The sequence below is a fragment of the Microtus pennsylvanicus genome, chromosome 1 (genome assembly GCF_037038515.1).
Source record: "Microtus pennsylvanicus isolate mMicPen1 chromosome 1, mMicPen1.hap1, whole genome shotgun sequence".
NCBI classification, from domain to species: domain Eukaryota; kingdom Metazoa; phylum Chordata; class Mammalia; order Rodentia; family Cricetidae; genus Microtus; species Microtus pennsylvanicus.
This window is the reverse complement of record NC_134579.1, coordinates 23,548,029-23,574,798: the sequence shown is the minus strand read 5'-3', so window position 1 is coordinate 23,574,798 and position 26,770 is coordinate 23,548,029. Positions and strand designations below refer to the sequence as shown.

Below are 26,770 nucleotides of genomic sequence, written 5' to 3'. Positions count from 1 at the left end.
GGACGTATTCCTCAAATATCCTCCACCTTATTTTTTTAGGCTTGGATACTGGGGAACCAAACTCGGGCTCTCATGAGTGTGTGGCAAGCGCTTCACCCCAGCCCCAAGGGGTACTTTTAAATTTTAAAATGATTATTTTTACTTTCTTGAGAGCTACCAGCCTTTGCCAAGCTTCTTCCCTGTGTAAGACATTTCTATGTATTTTGTAAATCCTCTTTTTTATTGGATCTGGTTTTCCACGAGCCTTGATCTTTTCATCCCACACCTTTTCTGACACCGTGGCAGCCATGCCTGGTGATACTGTAGGAAGCCGCTGAATCTTGCTGCTGGAAATTAATCCAGCCAGATGGCTTTGTGTCCTGACCCAAGTCTCTTGTTTATTCGTGACGTTCACTGAGTAACTGTACCTTCTTGATATCCATCTCTGGTTCTGTGACTCCTTTCTATTCTCACAGCAAACACCAAACTATGAGATGTTTGTTTTTCTCCTTCGAATGTGCTGTTTGAATCCTATGCTAGACTCCTGGAAAAGGTATACAGTATGTTATCCAGACCAGAGAGAGCACTCAGACCTCAGTCATGACTTGAAGGGAACAGGCACACTGGGTCACATGGTCACCCTGTCATCACCGTCCACTTGAAATGCTAGCTGTCTCCTCCCAAGTCATCATTATTTGTGTTCTCTTTCAGGTCCCCACCTCCCTCATCCCTTAGAAACAATGCATCTTTAGTGTTTCCAACTATTACTGTGATCTTACATCTAAAATACTCACCAGCAGCAAGTTGCAATCCATTGTCCTCCCTCCCTCCCTCTCTACCTCCCTCCCTCTCTTGCTCCCTCCCTCCCTCTCTTGCTCCCTCCCTCCCTCCCTCCCTTCCTTCCCCCCACTCTGGTCTTCCTAATCAGAACAGATTGAGCAGATAACCATTTATATATACTCCATACATCCTAGTCTTACTGATACCTTCACATTTTCTAAGCATACTTTGGTCAGTCCTCAAGACCAGGGAAGACTATAATTCTTCTTGTAATTGCTTCTCAGTTTCCCAAGCTATCAAGTCATGTAACTGTAGTCATTTCCATTTCTTATTCATGCTGTAACATCAGCTGAGACCTTCATGTTTCTAGCAGATGTACCTAATTCTCCCAATTTGGGGCCAGGTCATCTTCCACATGACAGTTCATCCAAGCCAACCCCACCCACCGTGGTCCCTAACGTCACCTTTTTTCCTTCCTGTACTGTTGACACTTTCATAGCGAACCACTGCGGATTTCTAAAACAAGGTACCTGGTTTTGGTTGACACTCAGTATGTGTTAATTAAGCAGATGAGTAAGTCTCCACTGCTGCCTAAATATCTCTTGTTCCTTCTCCTAGCCTTGTCCTTGTCTCTGCCCTTTTAATTGTATTCTGCCTAGATTCCTAATCCCGGCCTCCTTCCTTCTCTTGACCTTTTAGTCTCGGTGACTCTGCTTCCTTTACCGATAAACCTGCTATTTCTTGAACCGTGATTCTTGATTTAGTTCCTCCTTTCAACCCTAGTATATTGGGAACAGAGCAATAACTAGCAATTTGGTACTGCACCATCCTTCTGGACTGGCCAGTTGTTTTTCCATTTTGTGTTATTGGGTCTTTGTTATCATAATTGGAGAGAGTTCATGAATGATGATAATTCTTTGATGCCCAAATAAGAAAACGTTTAACACATATGATAATATAGATTAAGATCCATCATGTGTTGTGGATGTCTGAAATGTTCCAGTGGGCTTGTATGATCGCTACAAAATGAAACTAGTTTTTCTCAATTTTATTTTTCTCCAAGAAAGAGTAAAAGTCTGAGGTGCTATTTCTTCTTACAGTTAGTTAGAACTGCTCAAAAAGAAACTCAGAAGCTAAAATGTCCCCAGTGATAGGACTCCAAGTGTTAACAACCCGCCCTACTTCCTGGGAGCCTGTATTTATGTGACTTGGCATCCAGAAACACCTGGCATAATTTTGTACACATTAGATACTCAGCAAATATTTGAGTAGAAGTGGACTGGCCTTGACATCAAATACATACACGGTTGTAGTCATAATAGTCAAAGGTCAGTCTATATACTCAAACTAATTGGTTAAAAAACCAAACGGAGGAGCATCATTTTAGATAGGCAATAATTACAAGAAATTGCATCAGAAATCTCTAAAGCAAGAAATGGTATTGGAAGAATTCTGAAACCAAAGGCAACTAAATGGTTTCTCAGTGACCTTTAATGTGGTGCCTACACAAATATCTTATTACTTCAGAAAGTGAGATAAAATTGTAGTTACAAATGAAAAAAAAAACTACTCTTCTAGGCCCTTGGATAAAAGTCAATCTGTGTTTGTTTTGTGTTATGTTTTTGGCAGTACCAACCATTGTACCTAAGGCCTTATACTTGGCAAAGAACACTTTACCACTGAAATACAGCGTTTGCCCTTTTTGCTGTTACGTGTTTCTAATTTCCTTTTGAGACAGAGTCTCCCTTTGTAGTTTGGGTAAGCCTTCAGCTTTCTGTCCTCTTGCATCAGCTTCCGGGTCACCTAGGATTATAGGGATGTGCCACCACACTGGCCCCTAATGTCCGTTCTCAGACTTTTTCATTTGAATCAGTCAGTCCTTTTTGCCTCTAATTGGCAAGTTGAAGCTCTTTAAGAAAAGAAGGAAGAGAAGTAGGAGGAGAAGAAAGAAAGAAAGGAAGACAGGAAGACGAAAGAAAGAAAGAAAGAAAGAAAGAAAGAAAGAAAGAAAGGAAAAGAAAAGAAAGGAAAGAAAGAAAAAAGGCTGAGGCAAATATCTCATATTCATGAGACTACCAGGTGTTAGCAAGCTTTCTGTCTGTGATTTAAGAAACGAATAGACAGCTAAGAGCAGTAACTCCCCACAAGAAATGATTCCCCCCAAGGGGCCTTTGGAAATACTGACAGTCATTTTTCATTGTCACAGATGATGAGAGTGAGTTAGGAATGTCACTTTCATCAGGGTGGGCTAGAGATGAGGATGCTGCCAAACATCGCACGGTCTATAAGACAGCCCTATGATAACGTGGACTGTGCTGGTGTTACAGAATCCCAGTTGTGCGGCTGGAGAGATGCTCAAAGGCTGAGAGCACTGGTTGCTCTTGCAGAGGACCTAGGTTTAGTACCCAGCACCCACATGCTGGCAAACAACCATCTGTCACTCCAGTTTCAGGGGATCTCCCACCCTCTTCTTGCCTCCATGAGCGCTACATGCACCTGCTGCACAGACATACATGCAAGCAAAACACCTGTATACATAAAATAAAGATATATAGCTCTAAATTTTAAGGAAGCAGTCTAGTGATAAGGCGAGTAGGCCTGCTTTTCGTCCCACCCAGCTCCCGCATGGCTAGCTTAGCTCCGGGAAATAATAACACAGGAACTGTATTCATTTAAACACTGTCTGGCCCATTATATCTAGCCTCTTCTTGGCTAACTCTCACATCTTAATTAACCCATTTCTAATAATCTGTATATCACCACATGACTGTGGCTTACCGGGATGAGTCTAACCTCGTCCGTCTCGGAGAGGAGAGCCATGGCGTCTGCCTCATTGCCTTCAACCGAGCATCCTGTTCTGTCTACTCTGCCTACCTAATTTTCTGCCCTATCAAAAAGCCAAGACAGTTTCTTTATTTAACCAATGAAATCAACACAAAACAGAAGACCCTCCTACATCAAAACAGTTTTGCCAAGAGACATGGTTCATGCCTACAGTGCCAGCACTTGGGAGGCAAAGACAGAATCAGTTTCATTATGGCCCCTGTATAACAAGAACCTCTCAGAGGATTAACAACCACATAGTTTTATAGAAAGTATAGTTCAAAAATACATGGTTTGGAGTTTTTCAAAAATTTCTATCCAATCAAGCAGGAAATGTCATGACTTCTATCTTCAGTAAGGATACTGAAACATTCCCAGCCTTATCTGACACCCAGCTATCCTAAGAATTTATGTCTTCTTCTGTTGTCTGAGTTTTCTGTCCTGCCTGGTTCCCACAGCCATTAAGTCCCAAATAAATCACACAGAGGTCTATATTAGTTATAAACTGATTGGCCCATTAGCTCAAGTTTCTTATTAACTCTTATAACTTATATTAGCCCATTATTCTTGTCTATGCTAGCCACGTGGCTCGGTACCTTATTCAGCAAGGCAGTCACATCTTGCTTCTTCTGTGGCTGGGTAACGATTGCAGACTAGGACTTCCTTCTTCCCAGAATTCTTCTGTTCGACCTGCCTCTACTTCCTGTCTGGTTGTCCTGCCTATACTTCCTGCCTGACTACTGGCCAATCATCGTTTATTTAAAATATATTGACAGAATACAGACCATTGTCTCACACCATTTTTTAGGTTACCACTTTCTGTCTTTAAAATTAGATGAGAAAGGAACTCAGGACCACGAGGGGTGCACCCACACACTGAGAGAATGGGGATGTTCTATCGGGAACTCACCAAGGCCAGCTGGCCTGGGTCTGAAAAAGCATGGGATAAATCCGGACTGGCTGAACATAGAGGACAATGAGGAATACTGAGAACTCAAGAACAATCGCAGAGGGTTTTTGATCCTACTGCACGTACTGGCTTTGGGGGAGCCTAGGCAGTTTGGATGCTCACCTTAGGAGACCTGGATAGAGGTGGGCGGTCCTTGGGCTTCCCACAGGTCAGGGAACCCTGATTGCTCTTCGAGCAGATTAGGGAGGGTGACTTGATCAGGGGAGGGGGAGGGAAATGGGAGGCGGTTGCGGGGAGGAGGCAGAAATCCTTAATAAAAAATAAAAAAAATAAAATAAAATAAAATAAAATAAAATTAGATGAGAGAGAAAGAGAGATGGATAAGTTTTATTTGGCCATATATCTTCTCCCTTGTATCAATGGAGTTAAAATTCTTAAAATAATCTTGTTCGATTTCTGCCTGGCATTTTAAGAAAATGCTACTGCACGCTCAAGGGAGAAGAAAACACTAGTGATGTTAGATGGACACCAAGGAAATCACACAAAAGATAAATTAAAGCCTTAAATCTCTGTCAGTGGATGAGTCAAGAAAAAATGGACTTGAAGAAACAGCACGTGGCTTTGAGAAGCAACTGTCACAGGGCTGGCTTGGCAGCTTTGGGCGCTGCTGGGCTGTCTGGCTCTTGTTGAATAAAGGAACTAATTTGAAAATGATGAATAGGAGAATAGCCGAGACTTGTGCTTCTCCCTTGAGGACACTGGCTGCCACTACCAAGGTCTTATTAGAAATGCTGAGTTTCTGTATTTATTAGACTTGGACCGCATAGACATCAAGAAGAAAAACAAATTGCTTTAATAGCTCTAAGCAGATTACAGCCGTGAGGCCAAGCCAGTGGGGTTTGTTTTGGTTTCTGAGCAGGTGATGGCAGAAAAGAGCGCCTTTGCTGGCCATGACTTGGCTGCTGCTATCTGAGGTGACTCTGGCAGGGGACAGGGCTTACTGAGCCCTGGCTCTCACTGCCCAGTAATAGGAAATCATCAAATGACACCCACCACACAGCTGTAAGTGTTATTTGAAGGACTCGGTTGCTCATGGATGGAGATTTTTAAGACAGTGAGCCATGCTCAGATAATCAGGCAAGAGTAAGAGTATACAGATCCTTATTATTTTGGCTGGATTCAAGGTACTAGTACCTATAAGTACTAATCTCTCTCTTTCTCTTCTCTCTCTCTCTCTCTCTCTCTCTCTCTCTCTCTCTCTCTCTCTCTCTCTGTCTGTCTGTCTTTCAAGACATCATTTCTTTGTGTAGACTCGGCTGTCTGTAGATCAGGCTCCTCAAACTCACAAATCCTCCTGCCTCTGCTTCCTGAGTACTGGCACAAAAGGTGCTCATCTCTACTGCCCAACATTCTAATTTCTTGTTGAAATTGGCATCAAGTTTCAATAATGTCCTCTTTAGTCTAAAACCCCTTGTTCATATGGAATTTATCACTGTATCATGTAAAAGTCATTTTTAAAATTTGATTTACATATTAAATTGTCATGTCCAAAGATGTTTGTCCTCACAGAACTATGTGGCATGAGCTAGTGCCGATAACCTTCCATAAGAAACTCAGCAAAGTGTAAACCCGTGTTTTTCTGTAGAAGGAAGTCAGTCATTAAGAAAATAACCTAGGTAGGTTTGAAACCATACCCTATCTCTCACCATGTTTATGAGGTAACATTTCCTGTGGACCAGGATTTAAATGTGAAATTAAAGACGATGAATTTGCCCTGCTAGCTGAAGCCAGGACTTATGTAAGTTCAAGTAGCTGAGGACAGAGAACTCCAGTTAGCAAGCAAGACTCTGAGACAGGGACCCACAAGTAGTCCAATTGTAGAGAATAGGAGACTGGAGTGTGCAGCCCTCAATGACCTCTGTGTCACAGGCACAGGGATCATCACAGAAAGTGTAAGAGCTCAAGGTTGCAAACGGCTATTACCAAAAAAAAAAAAAAATTTAAAGGGGGTTCAGTTTAGTTTTGTTTGATATGATAGCTGCACCCATGAGCCCATACCAGCTATGATGAGAAGCACAAGACCTGCGTAAGACCAAGCCAGTCAAAACTCTAATGTGGCCAGTGAAGAGGCTCAGGAAACCTCACCCCTAGTTGAGGAGCTATTGGCAGTCGATGGCTTCATGGGCAGGATGTGTCAGGTCTCTTCAGGGGTGTTGTCTAGGGTAGGCTGTCTATGAAGCAGTGGTTGGTTCTGTGCCTAGGCACATACCAGCAGCCCCACACCAATAGACTGCCTGGTTAAACTATAAATAATGAGTACATGAAATCGGGACGTAGCTGTGGAGCTGGGGAGACATGAGAGGAGGTGAAGGGGTGAGATGGGATGAATGTCACCAAACAGTGTTGTAAACATGGATGAAATTCTCAAAGGTTAAATTAAAAAATACATTTCAAAAACCACACTTGAACCCTGGCTTGTCCAGTTGAGCCTGTTTACTCTGACGTGGGAAATGTTAGAAAATATGCATCACGGTGTTTGCTTTTTGCTCTCCTGACTAGGGAAGGAACCTATATATAATGTTCAGGCTGGATGTAGAAGAGCGGCAAAGCACTGTGGGGCTGGGAATGTCCTAGTCTGAGCTATCAACCAACCCCACCTCACGCTGTCACATACAAAAGCACTCCTTAGGGCTCGGTGCCAGTGTTCCATCTCTGCTAGATAATTATGGTTATTATAGCATGTTTTCTTTTCAGTTGAATATTATATAATACAGCTATTATAACTGATAGGGATCGATAAAGACATCTTGGGCCTTTTTTTATTAGATGGGATTGAGAACATTTTAAAGTAGCTGTTGGAAGTAAGCAAGTAATGGTATCCTTGGTTATATGCCTGTTTTATGTTTTAAATATGCAAGAATTATTTTAAATATGCAAAAAATGTAGAATATATGATTCCTCATGACTGGAAATTAATCTGTTAGTGTGTAGTTGACATTGATTCTCTTGGATATTTTAAATAGAGACTTAATGGCTGTTGAAACTTTCAATTGCCACATTTCAAAACCTTTCGTTTTAGATCTCAGTTATGCCTTTCAGAAATACAGAAGAATTATAAGTAAGAGAAGATTAAGCTTTTAATCTTCTGCCCCCTGGAATATGCTGTTCATTTGCTTCCCATTGTATAACTTTTGATATGCTAAGCAGCCTCCAGCAGGATTTTATAGCTACAGTTATCAGAAAAACTGGAGCCAAGGAGTTGTACAAATAGTGGTAGTGAAGTGCTTTGGCTTTATAAAAATGTGTCTACAAGGTATTCCAGGACAGCGGCATCTCACTGACATGGCATTTCTAGGTACTTAGCCCCCCCCCCCCCCCCCCAGACTCCAGCCTCATGTAAAGCCCATGCAGATGCTGGAACTCCCTTAGCAACACGGAACTTAGAGCTTGTGTAACAGGGTAGCCTAACTTCCTTCTCAACAGTATCTTTTCTAAGCAATGCCATGGGAAATTGACTCTATGAGCATCTCAAATACACATTCATGACATCTGTGGGCTTCGATTTGACCCTTAAATTGAATGTTTTTGCTCTGTCATCAGCATGAGTGACAGGTATTTCTCAGACTCTTTATTTTTCTATTAAGAACCAGTACCTGCACAGACAGGCCTGGACATGTGTGGGCTCAGGAACGCAAACATTCGTAGCAGCTTCTCATCACAAACCACCTGAAGCTTGAAAGACAGTTGAAATCCTCTGTTTCTTAGAAATCCCTTTCCATGTGTGACTTGCCTAACCTTATTTTTTCCGGCCTGCTTTTCTTGTGCACTCTTTACTCAAGACTTTGGGGTCTTTCTGTTTATTGATTTATAACTATGACCACCACTGTTTGTTTTCAATTGTCCATTGAGTTTCTGTTCCCTGGTCACCTTTTTTAGATTACTGTAAATTTTCTTTTCTTTTCTATCTCTTTCATAACTTTGAATATCAGTTAAGTCCAATCGTTCAAGACTTACCTCTCCAGCCCAGGCTACCTGATTATTTTATACATCAGTGAACTCTAATGTGTACAGGTGCTGGTCTTGGCTGCTCCTACTTCCCACTAAGGTAACTTCTTGAAGTTACATTTTGGGGTCTCTGCAATGTTCCTTCTGCAAATTCTGCCACGTTTACCTTCACCTACTCTGTCCATCCTTTCCAATACAATCTGAGTACCTTAAAAATAAAGTACCTTAGAAAAATAAACACAACTGTAGTACCCTTCTATAATGTCCTCTGCCATTAGCTTTCTCCTATACATTCATCCTATACATCCACCACACAAACTTGAAGCTTATATCCTCTATGGAACAGCAGCAGTGTAGAGCATACGTGTACGTAAGCCTGGCGTAGAACTCTCCAAGGTGCGCTGGTAGCTTTCCAGCATACTAAGAAACTGACATTCAGGGAGAATACATTGAAGCCTTGCTTGGAGTGATGAAGGTGACGATGAGGGATACCAGTCATAGGGCTTCATAGAACCTATGATTTGTGTGTGTGTGTGTGTGTGTGTGTGTGTGTGTGTGTGTGTGTGTGTGTTGTGTGTATGCAGGTGCATGCATATGCATGTGAAAGCTGGAGAAAAATCTCTGCTGTCTGTAGTAATAAGGGGCAGCGGCGGGGCTACGTCCCCAAAACCCCAGCCGCCTGCCCGGCTAGCTTATGCCCGAAATAATTACACAGACACTGTATTCATTTAAACACTGCTTTGGCCCATTTCTATCTAGCCTCTTCTAGGCTAATTCTCACATATTAATTTAGCCCATTTCTAATCATCTGTATAACACCGGTCTTACCGGGAAGATTCTAGTTCAGAGCTTCATCGCGTGTGTCTGCCCAGGAGCCTGGAGCATGGCGTCTCTCTCTGAAGGTGTCTGCTCTGGAGAGAAGAGCTGTCGAGTCTGACCTCACTTCCTCTTCCTCCCGGCATTCTGTTCTGTCTACTCCTCCCACCTATCTTCTAACCAATGAAATGGGCCCAGGCAGTTCCTTTATTGCTTAGCCAATGAAATCAACAGATTGATATATGACACTCCCACATCAGCTGTCGTTGCTCAAGTGCTCTCTACCTTGTTTTTTATCTTCCACTGGCTTAGAGCTCTCCAATAAGCTAAGCTGCACAGTCAGTGAGCCCCAGAGATCCTCTTTTTTTTCTTTTTTGTTTTTATTGAGCTATGTCTTTTTCTCCGTTCCCTTCCCTTCCTCCCTGCTCCGCTTGTGCCCTCTCCCATGATCCTCATTTTCTCGGCTTACTCAGGAGATCTTGGTTTTTTCCTACTTGCCATGTAGATTAGACCCATGTGTGTCTCTCTTAGGATCCTCTTTGTCGTCCAGGTTCCCAGAGATCCACTTATCCCAGCCTTCCCACTCTGGGATTACAAGTCTGGACCACCATTCTCAGTATATATGCGTGAGTGCATGCATGCATACTTACGTACATACATACATACATACAAACAAACATACATAAAAAAGAGCTCTCTAGGGGCTTGGCTGCTTTGCTTTTCTGATCTTCACATTGAACCCCAATATCTGTGTTTGGGATTTTATTATTCATGCTACACATGTATGTATATTATGAGGGGGAGGGAGGAGAGAAGGCGGTTTTGGGGGTTAAGTTCAGGTTCTTATGTTTGTAGGGCAGCCCCTTCACTGACTGCTGTGCCCCAGCACACTGGTCTCTGTTCTTTCCACGTTTTCACATTGACCAGCTCCTTCACCCGGTTATCACCCCAGGCTTCTCCACACCCTACTGACTCAGTGTCACGGGAGCCAGTTTAGAAAGCTCTTGCAGCCTGGAAGAGACACATCTCTCTGCCTATAATACCCTTCCCCTCACCCAGGAGCATGGATAGTTTATTTCTGTCTTGGATATCAGCTCCTTTTCTTTCCCTACAAAAATGAAACCAATCAACCCCTTTAGAGGAAGCCATTTTGACTATTTCAGTCTTGGCATCCTGTCTTCTGTGTCCTGACACTGACCTCGTGTTTTGGCGTTTGATTTGCTCCTTGTATCTTTCTTCTCCAATGGAATATTCACTGTGAGGAGGGGGAGCTTGCTCTCCTTGTCCCTTTGGGGACCTCATATCTGGCTGAGTTCTAACAAATAGTATCCGCCCATATTCTTATGTTCTCCATTACCTATGGTGTTGGCTTCCATGAGCCAAAAACATTAGCTAGAACTTTCTAAAAATAAGCTTCGTAGACTCTTCAGCTGCATGCTGTTTTGAGTAGCACGGTGACATTTTGTGCCATCTGCTCCTTTCCGCTCAGGACACGGTCCACACTGTGTGTGTTACCTGCCTGTTAGTAGCCGTCTCAGCTAGCGCATTGAAAGCTCTGATATTAGAGTGACTTTTAAGTATTTTGCTTAATAATAGTTGTAAAGGATAGACCTCGTGCTGACAGCTTTGTTTTGTTTTGTTTGGGTCAAGAGAAGCCATAAAACATCAGCTCACATCATCACAAAACGTACTGTAGAGTAGCATACTGAGAGCAAGGGACCAGATTCAGTCACTTTTATTATAAGGCACTCTTCTAATTGCTTTATTGTAGTTATTGTTAATTTCTTGCTATGTCTGATTTATAGAAGTAAGCTTTACAATAGGCATGTATGAAGGGGGTTACCATCTCACAATCCGTATGGAGTTCAGCACTGTCTACAGTCTCAGGACATCTCCTCACACACAGTACTGTTTAAAATCGTGTTCCCAATTAAACTCTTGAGTAAAATCTAGATAACAACATCTCGGAATTTCTCTCCTACATCTCTCATTGGCGCCAGTCTTGAAATACACTTGTGGGGTGATCAGGGAAGGAAGCAAGATCTGTAGGGATTGGACTTTGGAAAGCTAGTTAGTGTTTCTGCTCTAGGTGATAATGTAAGTGGGCCCTGTTAACAATACACAAAGTGAATGGCCATCTGGTCCATTATCTGTGGTGTTTCAGGAATTGTAACATTCTGCCTTTTTTTTATTTTTATTATTTTTTGGCACAGTGCTGTTTATTTAAGGGTCATAAGAAGGTGATTTCTTATAGACTGTGGTCCAAATTTCTGGCCCATTATTCCTAGCTGTCTGTTGGATTTCTTCCAACAGTATCTCTCAGCCTCTCAAACCCATCATGATCAAAGTTGAGCCCGTTAACTTCTGCTTCTTACCACCCGTTCTTCCTGCTACATCCTGTTGCCATTAGTAACCATCTCTACCCCATGTCTCCATCTTGAAGCATCAGATTCGTCTTCCCACTATCCCCCTCCATCCAGATGGCCACCAGTTCTGTTATTTTCTGGAACCTCTCAGCCTCCTTGGCTGTGCTTCCCCAGAGCTTTCTCGACATGGCACGTGACACTCAGTCACCTGCGTGGCCTCCACGCTTCTGCCAGCTCATGTGTGTTGATGTATGACCAGCCTTCCACACTTTCCCTTTTGTTTGTTAGGAGCTGCATCCTTGTGGATTCACATCCAGAGTCTTCAGCCTTTAAAATAGAGTTCTCCCTAGGACAGCCATTGCCTGCCTTCTGCTCTCTGATGATGCTCGTTCCTGCTCTCCATCATACGGAGCTATTGGCAGTTTCTGCAGGCCCTGCATCTGTTAACCTTTGTCTGCTGTGCCCTTTGCCGTGTGTTCCCCATCCTTGTAGCCTCCCCTTCATTCACTGCTTCCCGGTTTATTATGAGACTGCACTTCCGTCTTCGTTGCTCAGACCTTGTCTGTCTCATGTACACACACACACACACACACACACACACACACAGACACACACACACACACACAATTAACACAACATTTATGACAATGTTTTATACACGCTTTCTTGTCTATCTATGTATAACTATGACTCTGTTGATCAGGAGTTGCAAACCTGCTAAATATAGTACCCTCCTCATGCTGTATTAGATTTTCTTTCTGTATCGATAAACCTTAAGGCAAACATTACATATGTGAAACACAAATGATACCTTTATTTGTACTATTTTCAAGATCTAATAGCATTAAAAGTAAAAATAATTGTGTCCTCAATAAACTTAAGCTGTAGCCTCAATAGTAAAAGGTATAGTGCTTAGCTCTTCCTGCTCAGTTTCTGTTTAGGGCATCCCTGAAAGTCATTAGCATTATCATTTAATTGCAAAGAGGCACAGACTGAGAACCAATAGGTATGCCCAGATCTATAATTTTGCAAGTCTGTGCATATAAATTAACAACGTTTGATTTATGCATTACACAGTAAGGATGAACAATAACTGATGATAAATTAGAACCATTATGTCAAGTTGCAACAATAAAAGCTATACAAAATGTATAAATTATTTCTCTCAGGAACTTTGCATTAAATATTTTAAGGCCATGGCTGACCAAGAGTAACTGAAGCCATGTCTAATCGGGGGTTTCTGGGTAATCGGTGTCATATTCCTTTGTGAAAGAACAAAGCATTCATGAAAGCAGCTGTTGTCAGAGATTGAGCCTAAACCTCAATACGTGGCCACACTGAACACGTCGCCCTTGACTCTCTACATTTGCTGGATTGTTTAAGGAGTGCTGGTGTCCAGTGTTCTGACTCAGTTTTTCAGACACTTCTTGAGAAGATGCTTGTCAGGGGAAGAAACTGGGTTTGTTGGCAAAGGAAAAGCAATTGCAATAGAAAAGCGATTTTCACATCTAGAACACGCTCTCCTCAGTTTTCTGTCGACCCAAGGCTTTCATGTTACAGTCGTAATGGACTCATTCATTTTATCCTTAGTATATATACAATTTGAAATACTCCTTTACTCACTGCAAGCCCTCGGAGCCGAAACGCAGTGGAGTGTGTGGTTGGTAAACCCTGCAGAGCCCTGCCGTCGCATTTCCCCTTACTTTTCTGGGGATGAGCCAAGCAGACACATCTGTTCGTCCCTGAGAAGCTGGCTGGAGAGCGTAGGTGTGACAGATACTACAGGTGTTTACACTTTACTGTAAAAGGGGGCGCAGGTCCCTATGGTCACTGCCCCTGTAAAACGATGTGGTTTTCATAGAAGCAGGCAGCTTTCCTTTCTCCTTCCCAAGCTCCTCCCAAAGAGAAAGAGATTTCACTCATTTCCTGCATTAAGACAATCCTGGAAGGTTAAGTAACCATTTAGCTCACCATCACCTGCAGCTTTATATTTTTTCTCCTGTATGTAGACAGTGGTAGCGGGAACTGGGCACATTTTCTGAAATGCCTGTTTCATAGTGTCTTCTCCAGCTGTCTATATTCAAAACTTGTCTCATGACTGGGACCAAATACCTATCACCTTCTGGGAACCAAGCATTCAAATGCATGAGTTTATGGGGCACACTTCACACTCAGACCGCAGCACCACTTTGAAAAGTCCAAACGCTCACCCCCAGTGCTTACCCCAGTGTGTTCCAGATAGCTTTCCTGATTCCGTTTTCCCCTTTACACTCAGCGTCTTGTAATGAGACAGTATGCCGTCTTTTCTTTGGCTCCTTAGTCTTTCTTTGTCCATAGGATGTATGTACCAGCAGAGCAGAGAAATTCTCTGGTTTGTTTCTTGCAGTCTCCCCAGAGAGTGGAGGATACCCTGACACCCAGTATGAACTCCGTTGACCCAACTGGTAGAGATCACGTGTTCCCTACCCTCCAAGGCCTATCCACAGTCACTTTTCCTGACCAATACCGGGGTCTTTAGGAATTTGCTCACTCAGGGTTTTCTGGCACAGCCTCTAATGAACTAGCATTTTGTTTTCTCACATCAAGAATTTAAAATGAGTCTAGGACTTTTTATCACCTCAGGTGCGTCTCCTTATCCCACATGGCTCATAAAGCTGTCCAGACAATACATTTTTTTAATATATGGCTTGTCTTGCTTCCAAGATAGTCTCGGAAAAAAAGTACTTTAGCCTTTTAACTGTAATATTCATCCAGATTTAGAAGCCTTGCCAAAATATCATTCTACCATGATTTTTATGATAGTGAACTGTTTTAAAGAAAAGTTCAGTCAAGAGCATACTAAATATGTCAGAACATCTCTAAACCCACTTCTCTACGGAACCCTCTGACACCATCTCACCCGCAAAATGAATAGAGAATTTTCAGTACCATCAGGTACCAAGTTTATGAATTTGTCTGACTCCTCAAACCATCTTTTATGGTTTATTTTTCTATAATACATCCTACCGAAAATCACTTTTTTTTCCCAAAATTACTTTATTATTTTGTGGTGCTATTTTTGCCTGCATGTATGCCTGTGCATCACACTCATGCTAGGTGGTGACAGAGGCCAGAGGAGAGTGCTGGATCCCAAGAACTGGAGTTATACATGGTTGTGAGCGTGGGTGCTAGGAATTAAATATGGCCCTCTTGACGAATAGCAATGCTCTTAAATGCTGAGACATCTCTCCTGTCCCGCCAAAGTTATTTCAACTCGCAGGTCTCAGAGCATTTATTTTTTAATATCATGGTACAAGCTACTGAAGAATCTGAGCCTATTTTTCTGTAGGCTTTGGTTTGCCTTCTAATGCTCTAGATATGTTAGTTAAATTGTTTCTGTATTGTAGACAGTCATCTTACCTTGGGTACTGAGATAGCTGAGGAAAGACACAGTTCTACACCAATGCTGCTAATGGAATCCTACCCACCTCCATCCCATGAGTAAGAATCTGTGATGGGAAACTAAACCATCGTTTGAGCAACTTAAACAAATCTACGAACTTGGTATCTGATGGTGACCAAACACCTCTCATGTAGTCAGATCTCATTCTTCTGGGTGTCCTCGCTATTCATAATCATCACCATGATAGTGATTTGACATGCTCACAGATCCTAGCGTCATTGTCTGTCCCTTTGGCTATCAGCCCATGGGCTTCCCTCACTTTTGAGAGATGTAGCTGCCGCTAGCACCCCATTCAGTATCCAGCCTTTCAACTTTCACTCTTGTTCTACTCCACCTAGCCTCCAGAGACATGATTAAGAAAGAGAGGATGTGGGATAAAGTGAACACTCCGCCATTGCTGGCGGGTGGGAGTGCAAACTGGTCCAGCCACTTTGGATATCAGTATGGCAATTTCTCAGAAAATTAATAAACAACCTACTTCAAGACCCAGCAATACCACGTTGGGGTGTATAAGCCAAAGGATGCTCAACCGTACCACAAAGACTTGTGCTCAACTACGTTCATAGTAGCATTATTTGTAATAGCCAGAGCCTGAAAACAACCTAAATGCCCCTTGACCAAAGAATGGATAAAGAAGATGTGGTACATTCACACAATGGAGTACTACACAGCAGAAAAAAATGATGATGTCTTGAAATTTGAGGGCAAATGGATGGATCTAGAAAACAGCATATTGAGTGAGGTAACCCAGACCAAGAAAGGCAAATATAATATGTACTCACTCATAAGTGACTTTTAGACATAAAGTAAAGAAAAACCAGCCTACAATTCACAATCCCAGAGAATTCAGATAACAAAGAGGCACCGACAAGCAAGCCCAACACAAGCAAGCAGAACGATTCACTCAGATTTCTATTTTTTTTCCTTTTCTTTTTTTCTTTGCCTATTCTCTCTCGACCTGTTAGTTAATTTAAATGCAGGTGTGTCAATCTTACTGATTTTTTTCAAAGAACCAGTTCTTTGCTTCGTTCAGTATTTTTTTCTGTTTTATTTTCTCTTTATTGTTTATATTGAGCTATATATTTTTCTCCACTCCCCTCCCTTCTTTCCCACTCCTCTCCCACTCTCTCCCATGATCCCCACGCTCTCAATTTACTCAGGAGATCTTGTCTTTTTCTACTTCCCATGTAGATTAAATCCATGTATGTCTCTCTTAGGGTCCTACGGTGCTCTCTTCACTCACTGCTCCTCATCTGGCTCTTGGTTTCTTTCCTGAACCTGCAAGACTTCACTTTTGCGTGCCTGCCTTAACCGTCCCTACCCAACTTGCTCCTTCCTTTCTGTCCTCCACTCAGTATGCAGTAATCTCTTCACCATGCATAGCCATTTCGTCAGCAATGTTATTTGCCTTTTACCAAGGAGAAAATACTATGCAGGCACATAAGAAAACAAGACAGTGCAAAGCCCTGCTTTCTTGGAAAAAGCCATGGTTTCTATCTTCCCTTTCTGTTAAACCTCAGTGTCCCTGTGAGCGTTTGTCGTGATCATACTTATTTGCGTATTATTTCTGATTGCATAATTAATGCATATCCCAGTCTGAACCCTACTGCTCAGAGGCCTCTGGTTTGTACAAGTCACTTTCTCCTTGGAATCTCTGAAGCTTATGTGATGCGGGTCCCCATTAGTACCGACTGGCTCACCCAGAATACCAGAGTAGGCATCACTAAGTATGCAGTGACGACGACAACGCAATCCAATTTCCATCCAAGCTTGGGGCCAGCGGCTCACACTTAATTGCCTGAGTCATGCAGCTTTGGTGTCTCGGTCTTGATATTTGTCATCTTCTTAAAGTGGAAGCCCTGAAGTCGGGCCTCCAGCTGGGTTTGTGGACCTTCCCCAACAAGGAATACTTTAGCTGCAAATGTCAAATGTCTTTGGAATCGGTGTAGGGATGAATAGTTTGGAGTCTTTCCGCTGAGCTGTGCTTGCCCAGCGGTGCACCTTTATTAATCTAATGCTGTCAATGCATAGCTGGTCTTCCCGGGTGTGAACAGAAAGTAAGAAGTAAAAGGCACACTAGCAAGGACACTTGGGTTACCCTTTCATCTGGATGTGGCTTCTCCATGAAGTTGAAGCGTGTGCCCTTGCTTCTGGCTGTTGAGAAGTGTGAATGCCGCAAGGCCTTCAAGCGGCCTGGGATGTAGCAATGTGGACTAATGTGCTATTTGGTTTATCCTCTCTTGTCAAGGGAGGAGAAGAGTTAGAATGACCTGGGGTACTTTACACAGTATCTGCTACAGCAGTTTTTATGCCTTTCTCCTGAGAGCATTCACCAGATTTTAAGAAAACTTCTATCTGAAAAATTGATGTTCCTTGCTCGTTACTGTGTGTTACCAAAGCAGCTAGGTACACTAGTTTCCCATATCTACAGGAGGTACAGCCCAAAGAGTTTTATCATCACACAGACCTCACATAATAACTACTAATCTCTGTATATACAGTGTTTATTGCTGTCCTTACATACCTGTGATTAAAGTGGACTGTCTATGCATGTGCAGAAAGGGATAATTAGCAGTCATAAAATGGGATTATAGAAGTAGTATACTAAGAATTACTTAAAGTTTATGATTTTTTTTCTGGAATTTTTATTTAAAAGTTTAGATTATATTTGTTCTGGTAGCTCATAAGTGAAGCCATGGTATTGTAGAGTAAAATAGGAAACACAGTCTATTTCTACAGCATCAAAAGAAGCTTTTTCTGTTCACAGATCTGAATTAATGAAGTAATCAGTGTAGAGAACGATTTGTTTGGCTCATTCGGGCTAGCTAGGTGAGGCCATGACAAAAAAAGCTATAGACTGGAATGAGGTGGAAACCATAACCCTGTTTTTTGCTTCTTTTTCTTTTAAGTATATTTATCATGCTGGCTGCTTGGGATAGGGTATATGTTTGCAAATCTGAAGGCTCTGAAGATTGCAGTTTTGCTACTAATGTTTCTTACCCCAGACCAACCCACAAGTATTTACACTAAGAAAAGTGGCTGTTTCTTTAGGAGAATCCACTTGCAGCCTTTTGCACACTCTGAACAGGGGTGTGCACAAAGGACACACAACACAGTTCGACAGCTTGCTGAATTTAAAAAACTGAACACGACCATGTAGCTAGCCCCCAAACCGGAACACCCACATTTGCCAGCCTGTCCTCTCCTGAACACCCAACTGTGCAGTTCCTGCTCTTATGTTTGCCTGCTTTCATTGTTTATATAAATGAACAGGACATGGTGCTTCATATCAGTAATCCCAGCACTTGGGAGACTGAGACAGAAGGATCGTGCTGAGAGCAAGAGCAGTTCAGGCTACAGACTGAAACCTTCTCTCAAACAATATAAACAATAAGTACAGAAATAGACTCAGTGTGACCTTTTGTGTTTAGCATCTAATGGCCTTTTGGAATGGGGGTGCTCCTGGCGTTGTCTTCCTTGGCCTGTCCCATGTTGAATATTTCCTGGGGACCACAGAAAGCAAGCTTCCTTTCTTCCATATTTCTTCACATTCTCTGAAAGTAGCAGTGATGATCTCAGATGCTGCTTTCTTTTTTAATAAACTGACTTACCCATTTAGGGAAGTATCTATCCAGAGGAAAAGAAAGCATTTGTTTATCTTGGCTTGTTTTCTTTTGTTACTGTTGCGAAGTTTATTTGTTTGTTGCTTTTTTTCTCTTTACTCCTGACCTGGATGCTGGGAAACTCCCAGAGATCTTTGCACTTTTATCTCCCCCAACTCCATCCCCACACACATCAGCATGCATAGGTCTAAGCCCTGTCTTTTCAGTCTTGCTCCCCTGGCCTTCTGATCTGTCCCAGCATTCTCACTGCTATAGTAGGGGTTTGACAGTAGATCACATTGTCATAACTATGGAGAACACCATATCTCTCTGCCATTTCCTTTCCCTAGCTCCTGTGATAGGAAGTAAAGACAAAAACCATGAGACAATAAATAAAACGTGTACAAGTCTTTCATTCATTTACCTTTTATAAGATACTTTAGAGTAGCGCTGGGTTCACAGCAGAATTGGGCAGGATGTACCAAGACATTCAATTACCCTTTACTTCAGGTCTCCAAACCCCCATCAGTATGTCCCAGCAAAGCACATGCTCACCGTGATGTGTGGCCCCCATTATTCTCTCGTGCAGAATAACTTCACAGAGAAAACAAGCCTCTCTCCTGCGGGAGCCTCAGCCCTGCAACCGCTGATCCTTTTGCTGTCTCTGTCCTTTTGTCATGTATGGAATGTCAAAAGCCCATTTCAGAGAATGCAAACGGTAAAATACTTCTCATGACTTTCCTAAGAAGGCAAGGAAGCAGGAATGGGAGCTGGCATGCGAATCATGCTGCATAAGGAGACTGACTCACAAGCATCACACACAATTGTGATCAAGTTCAGCGCTGTCGGATGCCGAGAGTCACCTTTGTGATAGCGTTTATCCTCCACCAGAGTACATTCTTGAGTGCTGGGAACATTGCATCATCACCGACTTATTTCCTCCTTGTCATGTCCTTTTCACCTTCTCACTGCATTCAGATACCCTTAGGATGGCCATGAGTCTTAGTTTCCTTCATCCTTAGTGTTTAAAATCCAGAAAAGACATCTGCTATATGTAAGTTGATGGCCTACATAGCTGGGGAACATGTTGTCAATATTCTACCATCTTAGTGACTGATCGTCTTTCTGTGCGTGTTTCTTGCCTGGTTTGCAACAAAATCGCTCAGCTTCACGTTTGCACAGACTTCCCCCTCCTCTTGTTTTCTGTTGCTATGCTCGGCTTTACAAAGTGCCCTTGCCTTTCTTACATCACAGAACGACTGCCTGGCATTTCTGCTGGTGGCAGGAAAGCATTTGACCGCCTTTTGAGTGCTTTCCTGATAGTCTAAAAGCTACAATTAGAAGTTGTAAGAATGGCATGTTTGGGATTCTTGGAGAAGATGCAGCATCGTTAGAACACAGTTGTGTGTTTCTGCTTTAAATAGTGTCCAAATAGATAATTGAATTCATGGACATCTAAATTTAATTCCAGAAATCAAAGCTATGGTAATAAGAACTGGACCTGAGCTCTCTTAGGGCAAGTAATTTAATTTCTCAGCCGGTTGAACTATTATGCATCTGAGTTCTTTGTTATTATGACAGTAAATTGCACAGACAGATGCAGGGACGGGTGATGGGCATGTAATTCCTTCTTTCTCCCAGCTAGATGCACACCAGAATGCAGATCATTTGAAACCGCTCTCCCTACAGCTGAGGCTTCTGCTTGGAGCTTTAAAAGCAGCATTTAAGTACTAATGCAGGGTGCAAAGACACTTTAGGGAGTCCAGGGTCAGGTTTTCTTCACCCTACCTGACAGCCCAGGACTGACCAGATCCTAAACCATACACTTGAACACTGTTAAAACAGTTGTGGGGCAAGCTGATGGGTATTTCATGGTTTGACGAGAATCCTGGCCTGCTTTTAACTTTTCTCGCTGCCTTCACGTTTGAATTACTACTGACGGTGGAGAACCAAAGAAAACTGACTGATTTGGTTGCATAAAGAGGATCCAGACACAGTGAGCTATCTGATGTGCAGGAAGGAGCCGAGCACCCTGGCTCCCTAGGAGAACAACCTTGAGATTAAATGAAAGGATGTGCCCCAGATAAAATCTAGGCCAGCTTTAGGTTTAATTTTGAAATGTGGTCTCAAGTAGTAGATATGTTTACAGAAATTTTTATGCAAGCCATCAAGGTATCAGTTAATTCTCTGCATTTATATCTAAGCAGATGGAGGCTTATGCCATCTGATTATCCGTGCCAGTGTCTTATCTTTGTTTTCTCACCTATTTCTTCATGGGCTTAATGAAAATTTGATAATCCATGGTAATGTTCTGCCCTGTCAACATGTTATGCATTAACACTTGACTAAGTTATTCTGCTTGACTATTTCCTCTTCATGTTTTAGCAAAATGCTTCTGAATATATTGTCCTTTCATTATATCCCCCAGAGTTAGGGGAAATTGTCCCCTTGAGAAGCCACACATATTTTTATAGAACTTTTTTAAAGTTCTGCATCCTGTGCCTTTACCTAAGGGCCTCACATGCATCATTCATTATGCAACCTATACAGGAAAATCCCTGGATCGTAGAGGAATTCATAGTATTCCCTCCATGCTATGGTCTTCACTTTGCATCCCCTTTCCTTTTCAGCAAAATGTTTCTGTGCTATGCTGTCAGACACTGAATTTGAAAGTCTTCCAACTTTCTGGAAGCATCCTAAACCACACATGGACCATCCCAGTCTCCAGTTCAGATGGAATCTGATGGTCTATGACACGGGAGCCTCACTCCCCTAGCCTTTAACCACTGAGCCATCACTGCAACCCTAACACTGTCATTACGCTTCATCGTGGCACAGCTAATACAATCTTCCAGATTCCCATTGCTTTTCCCATCTACAAGCTCCTTCTTGCTGGCCAGAATCAACCTCAGGGTGATAATCCCCATGCGCTGTTTGTCACTGGGGGCATTTCCATGGGTGTGACCGCTCTTCCTCCCATCTGTGTGGCGCTCTCATTTGACAAAACTGTGCCCAAGAGTCTCAGTCACAGACATTTATCTTATGTTGACTTTGTGATCTGATCCAGTGTATCTCTCTCTCCTTCCCCACCAGGCAGTACAGGATAGGCTTCTCCTTGCCTTTATCTTGCTCTTTAGCCAGGCTTACACTGGCAGCAAGATGCTTTCCACAAGGATTCCTCAACAGCCTTTTAAATTGTGTCCTAGACACGTCGTTTAGCAATTCTGCCTTGCTGCTTACTACCTACCATTTGTGCATCTCTATATAGATGTCTGCATCCGTATCCTCTCTCCACGAGCTACATGACTTTGTCTTTCCCATGATGTCATAGAGCTAGAGTCATGGTCATCCTCTTTTTGTAGCCATTAAACTAAGAAGACCTCTGTGCACCTGTGAACGTTTTGTATACCTCAGCGAGATTCCTACTTAACCTGCTTTCAACCTTCTCTCTCAATCTCTCTCTCTCTCTCTCTCTCTCTCTCTCTCTCTCTCTCTCTCTCTCTCTCTCTCTCTCTCTCTCTCTCTGTCTCTCTCTCTCTCTCTCTCTCTCTCTCTCTCTCTCTCTCTCTCTGTGTGTGTGTGGGGGGTTCCAATTCTGTGCTCCCTCACAAATGACCAAAGTTCCTTGATTTTTCTTTGCTTTCCTAAACGTCATTTGGCTGAGTATTCCACGGCTATTTTTATTTGTTCTTCCAGTGAAGATAAAGTGGTAGAAGTAGCAGAGGAGGAGGAAGTGGCTGACGTTGAGGAAGAAGAAGCTGATGATGATGAGGATGTGGAGGATGGGGATGAGGTGGAGGAGGAGGCTGAGGAGCCCTACGAAGAGGCCACAGAGAGAACCACCAGCATCGCCACCACTACCACCACTACCACCGAGTCCGTGGAAGAGGTCGTCCGAGGTAATCCTCTATTAGATTTTTACTTTTAAATGCCCTGGGATAAAAGAAAGCAAACTGGGAGAAAACTGATTTCCATCAACACAACACCCTTCCCTTTTCTACCCCCTGCCCTCATTTCCCTCCCTGGAGTCACAAGGCTTCTTGTACTTGTTTTTTTATTGGTGTTGGTTTGGTTTTTTTTGGTCTAACAATTAGTTCAGCAATCAGTTTAAATGAACACAAATTTTGTTTGCACAGTGTCTCCTATGCCTTCTGTGTGCTGTTTAAGGAATCTTTTAGGCTGTTTTATAAGAGCCCACTTAGCCAGAAGTCAATAAAATTGACAAGTACTGAGTCCTCCCCTGGTGGTGGGTGTTCAATGTTCAGCCTTGCTGTGCCTCTTTGACCCCTGAGATTCGACTAGAGTTTGGGTCATGCACTGTGCTGGGCTTATAGACAATTTCAATAAATTTTGTGTGAATGCCTTTCATTAGATTTTACTAAATCTAATTTTTAATATGATTTGATAAGAGTCAGTTTATTTCATGCTGTGAAATTCAACAACCATCCAACAACCAAATGTTATGCCAACTAATGTGTTTTGGGGTTGAGATGTTTAATAACTGTGCATTGAGGTCCCTCCACACACACAGTAAAAGCTGCCTCTAGAACTAGATTTAATGAATATGGGTTGACTTAATTTCAGTATAATGCAAATGATATTAACTTTCATCCATAAATTCCCTAACAATGTAAGATTTCCTTTCTGTTGGTTAAAAAGTATGATTATAGCTCATTAGAATTTAATATGGGACACTGTCCAACTCAAGTCCACTGTTAATTATTATTGCTAGTTGCTTGCTCCTTTTTCTGCATTTTTAAGAATGCTATTGAGGTCTGATTTATATATCATAAGATGAACTAATTTTTAATATGTAACTCAGTGACTTTAATAAATTTACTCAATTATTTAGTGTCATCATAGTCTAGCCTAAGGACATTTCAGCAGCCCCACGAGATATCTCCTGCCCACTCAAAGAGCTGGTTCTCACTTATAGCCCCAAGCAGCAGCTACTCTACTTTGGTCTCCATGGAGTTTCTCTTTTCTGAATATTCCTTTCTTCTTTTTTTTTAAATTGCTTTTATTGCGCTGTACATTTTTCTCGGCTCTCCTCCCTTCCTGAGTATTTAATGTCAGCAAGGTTGTATGTGTATAGCATTATAACTGACTTGTGTCACTTAACAGTGTTTTGGGAGTTTGTGTTTTTAACTTGGAGCTGTTGTTAAGTGATGATTCTGCATTGAACACTGTGCCTCCAAGGATCTAATGACAGCATTCAGTGTTGTATGGGACAGGAACAAGCAGGTCCAGGTACATGGCACAACTTGATCATTCCCTACCTAGGGCAGCTTCCTATTTATTTTAGCTTGTGAGAGAATGTGCAGGTAGAGCTACCCTTGATCAGAATGAACTGCTCTTTCTATGCCCAAGACTTCTTTTCCCACAAAATTTTTCAAATGTCTCTTGTGACCAAGACTGACAGATATGGCCTGATGAATTTCATAGCCCCAATTTTTTCAGCAAGGGAAAGGTAGTTTTTGTTTGTTTGTTTGTTTGTTTGGTTGGTTGGTTGGTTGGTTGGTTTGGTCTGGGCCCCTCCACTTAGGGTTCTTTTCTTGACTGCACACTGCAGTGGCTGTTAATGCTGCCCTGGGACTGAGGTATTAGAGGCAGAGAGTGCTCGTTTGCACCTGCTCCTTTTGTAGGTCTGACAGGAACAGGTGATGAGCACACACAGGCTCACGATGGTCATGAGTGCTAAGATTCAGGAGGAAATCAGAGTCAAGGAAACACAAAATCATCTAATCTATGAGAAATATCAACATTCAGATTGCTTCAGGCATCAGAACGAGCTTCCAGATTGACCAGCGAAGGTTCTTAAAGCAGATGGCATTTAGACTAGGGCCAGAAGGGTGGGTATGCGGAATGTCTCCTGGTAAATTTTGATATAGGGCATGTAACAGTCAGTAGAAAATATCAAAACCGAAATGATGCTTTGGTGGAAGGTGAAGGGCATGTTTGGGAGACAGAACTAGTAGACATCCTGTATAAGAGAATTTGAGAAATTTGGATTGGGACCAAAATGTACATGCATTCAATGACAGATTGGCAAGTAAGGGTGCTGAGAGTAACGGGATTTGGTGAGATTGTGCTGCTGTGAATCACAGGGAAACAAGGACTGGTGAGTTCAGGCTCCTATTCTAACCAAGATGAACTATCTTGTGATAATGTGATTTTATTACCTTCAGAGTCATGTCATTTTCCAGTTTTTCTTTGTCATTTTAAGTGATGTTTCATGTAATATGCAATTTCAGGTATTCAGACAGAACATACAAAGACATGCACACCATGGAATTTTTTATCCAGAAAGTCAAAGGCAATTAAGACTTCACAAAGAAATCTCTAGTTTAGATGTTTATAGAACAAATCCAAAGCAAACACTAGCTTTAAAGAGAGGCAGGGACTGGGGAATGGCAGGCGTAGAAGGTAGAGCACTTGCTGCAAAGCTAGGAGGACCTGAGTTCAGATCCTCAGAGGCATATAAAAGTCAGGCATGATTTCAGGAGCTGCAACCCAGAGCTGTGGAGGACAGAGACAAGAGGATTGCTGGGGTTGTTGGGAGATGTTCAGCGAAAGAGCCTGTGTCAAGAAAATAAGGCAGAAAGGGTTAAAGCAGGACATCTAACATTCTACCCTGGGCATACAAACGTGCGCGCGCACACACACACACACCATCCTATAAATTGGTTTTTTATGTGAATTTGTTTATTCTATGTACGATTTACCAAAGATGTAAGTTGAGGCAAATCTTTCTGGGATAGGGGCTTAAAGGAAACAGGCCATGGTGTAGTTTTATCTGTTAATGATGTAGATGTGTTTGGTGGCATAGGGTATCCGCTAATGATGTAGAATTTTTGAATGTGAGACCAAAGGGGACAAACTGTCCATGTACAATCCTAGTATAGAAAGTGACTCTGATTCTTTCCCTACTGGGAACTGCAGCAATAGCACAGCTGACAACACACTTTGTCAAACTCTTCCTACAAAGCCTGCTTCTGTAGCCTGAAAATAAACACTACAGTGGAAAGATTAGTATGGCAATCTCATTTTCAGTGTTAATGTTTCGGCCTTGGAAGGAAACAAATGTGATTTACAGCCATCTCTAGAGAGAAAATCGTGTCATCATCCGCAGCCTCTAACGGCCAACGTGAGTCCTTGCTGTGTTTCCTAAGGGCTAGGTAGGGGTTTGCATTCCCCATCAGCACTTGAGAGGAATAAACAGAGGGCAGAAAATAGAAGCTATTTGTATACGCTCATAAAATTTTCAACCCCATTGTCTCTTCTGCATGACTGATTTCAGAGAGAAGGAATTCTTCAGAGGTGAGCAAGTTACTACAGAGTCCATCCGGCTTTGAAGCTTTGCTAATTAAGAAAATGTTGGATATTAATCTAATGGATCAAGTTGTTACCAGTTAAGTAAAGGAATAGTCTGCTTAGATACTTCTTAGTTTTCAGCTCATAAGCCCAAGATGTCAGGACTTTCGTCACCTCTGAAATGTGGGTTTTGTGGTAACTGCCATAACCTTCGATTTAACCTACCCAATTTTGCCTGTCCAGAGAAACTTTATAGTTTACCTTATGTGTATTTATCTAGCTAATATTCTTTGTGCCTCTGCTGCCAGCTGCAGTCTTTGCCCTGTAGAAAGCACAGCAGGGCTAGCACAGACCTGCTTCCGCCTGCTGGCAGGCAGTGCCGGAGCCAGGTTGGAGTTCTTCATTGCAGATATAAGTTTTCTGGTTCACCATTGCTTTTGCCTTTTAAGGCTTGAATCCTGCCCTTAAAGCCTTATAGCCATGGTGTGCAGCAGAAGAGTTACATCCCTGCTCCAGGTCAAGACAATTAAAGTCTTAGGAAAAATTTTAAAAATATGTAAATCATATAACCAGGATGTGATGAAGCCAGAATTTGGGCCTCATGAGGTAGGCTATTTTTGTTTGATTGAGTCCAAGTGATATTTTTACTTTTCTTTCTAAATGAATGGTATTCTATTTAAGTTGCAACCTTCATAAATGCTTGTTGTTTTGGTTTTTTTTTTTGCTATGGAAA

The 26,770-nt window shown here is 42.3% G+C and overlaps 1 protein-coding gene across 6 annotated transcripts in view; it reads left to right on the top strand.

Moving 5' to 3' along the window:
- The window catches only part of App (amyloid beta precursor protein), a 223,101-nt gene that overhangs the window by 100,846 nt on the left and 95,485 nt on the right, over nt 1-26,770 (top strand). For all 6 annotated transcript variants that reach the window (XM_075959214.1, XM_075959223.1, XM_075959211.1 and 3 more), the window contains exon 6: nt 22,420-22,622. In XM_075959214.1, the coding sequence (XP_075815329.1) occupies nt 22,420-22,622 (203 nt within the window). The remainder of the gene's footprint in view (nt 1-22,419; nt 22,623-26,770) is intronic.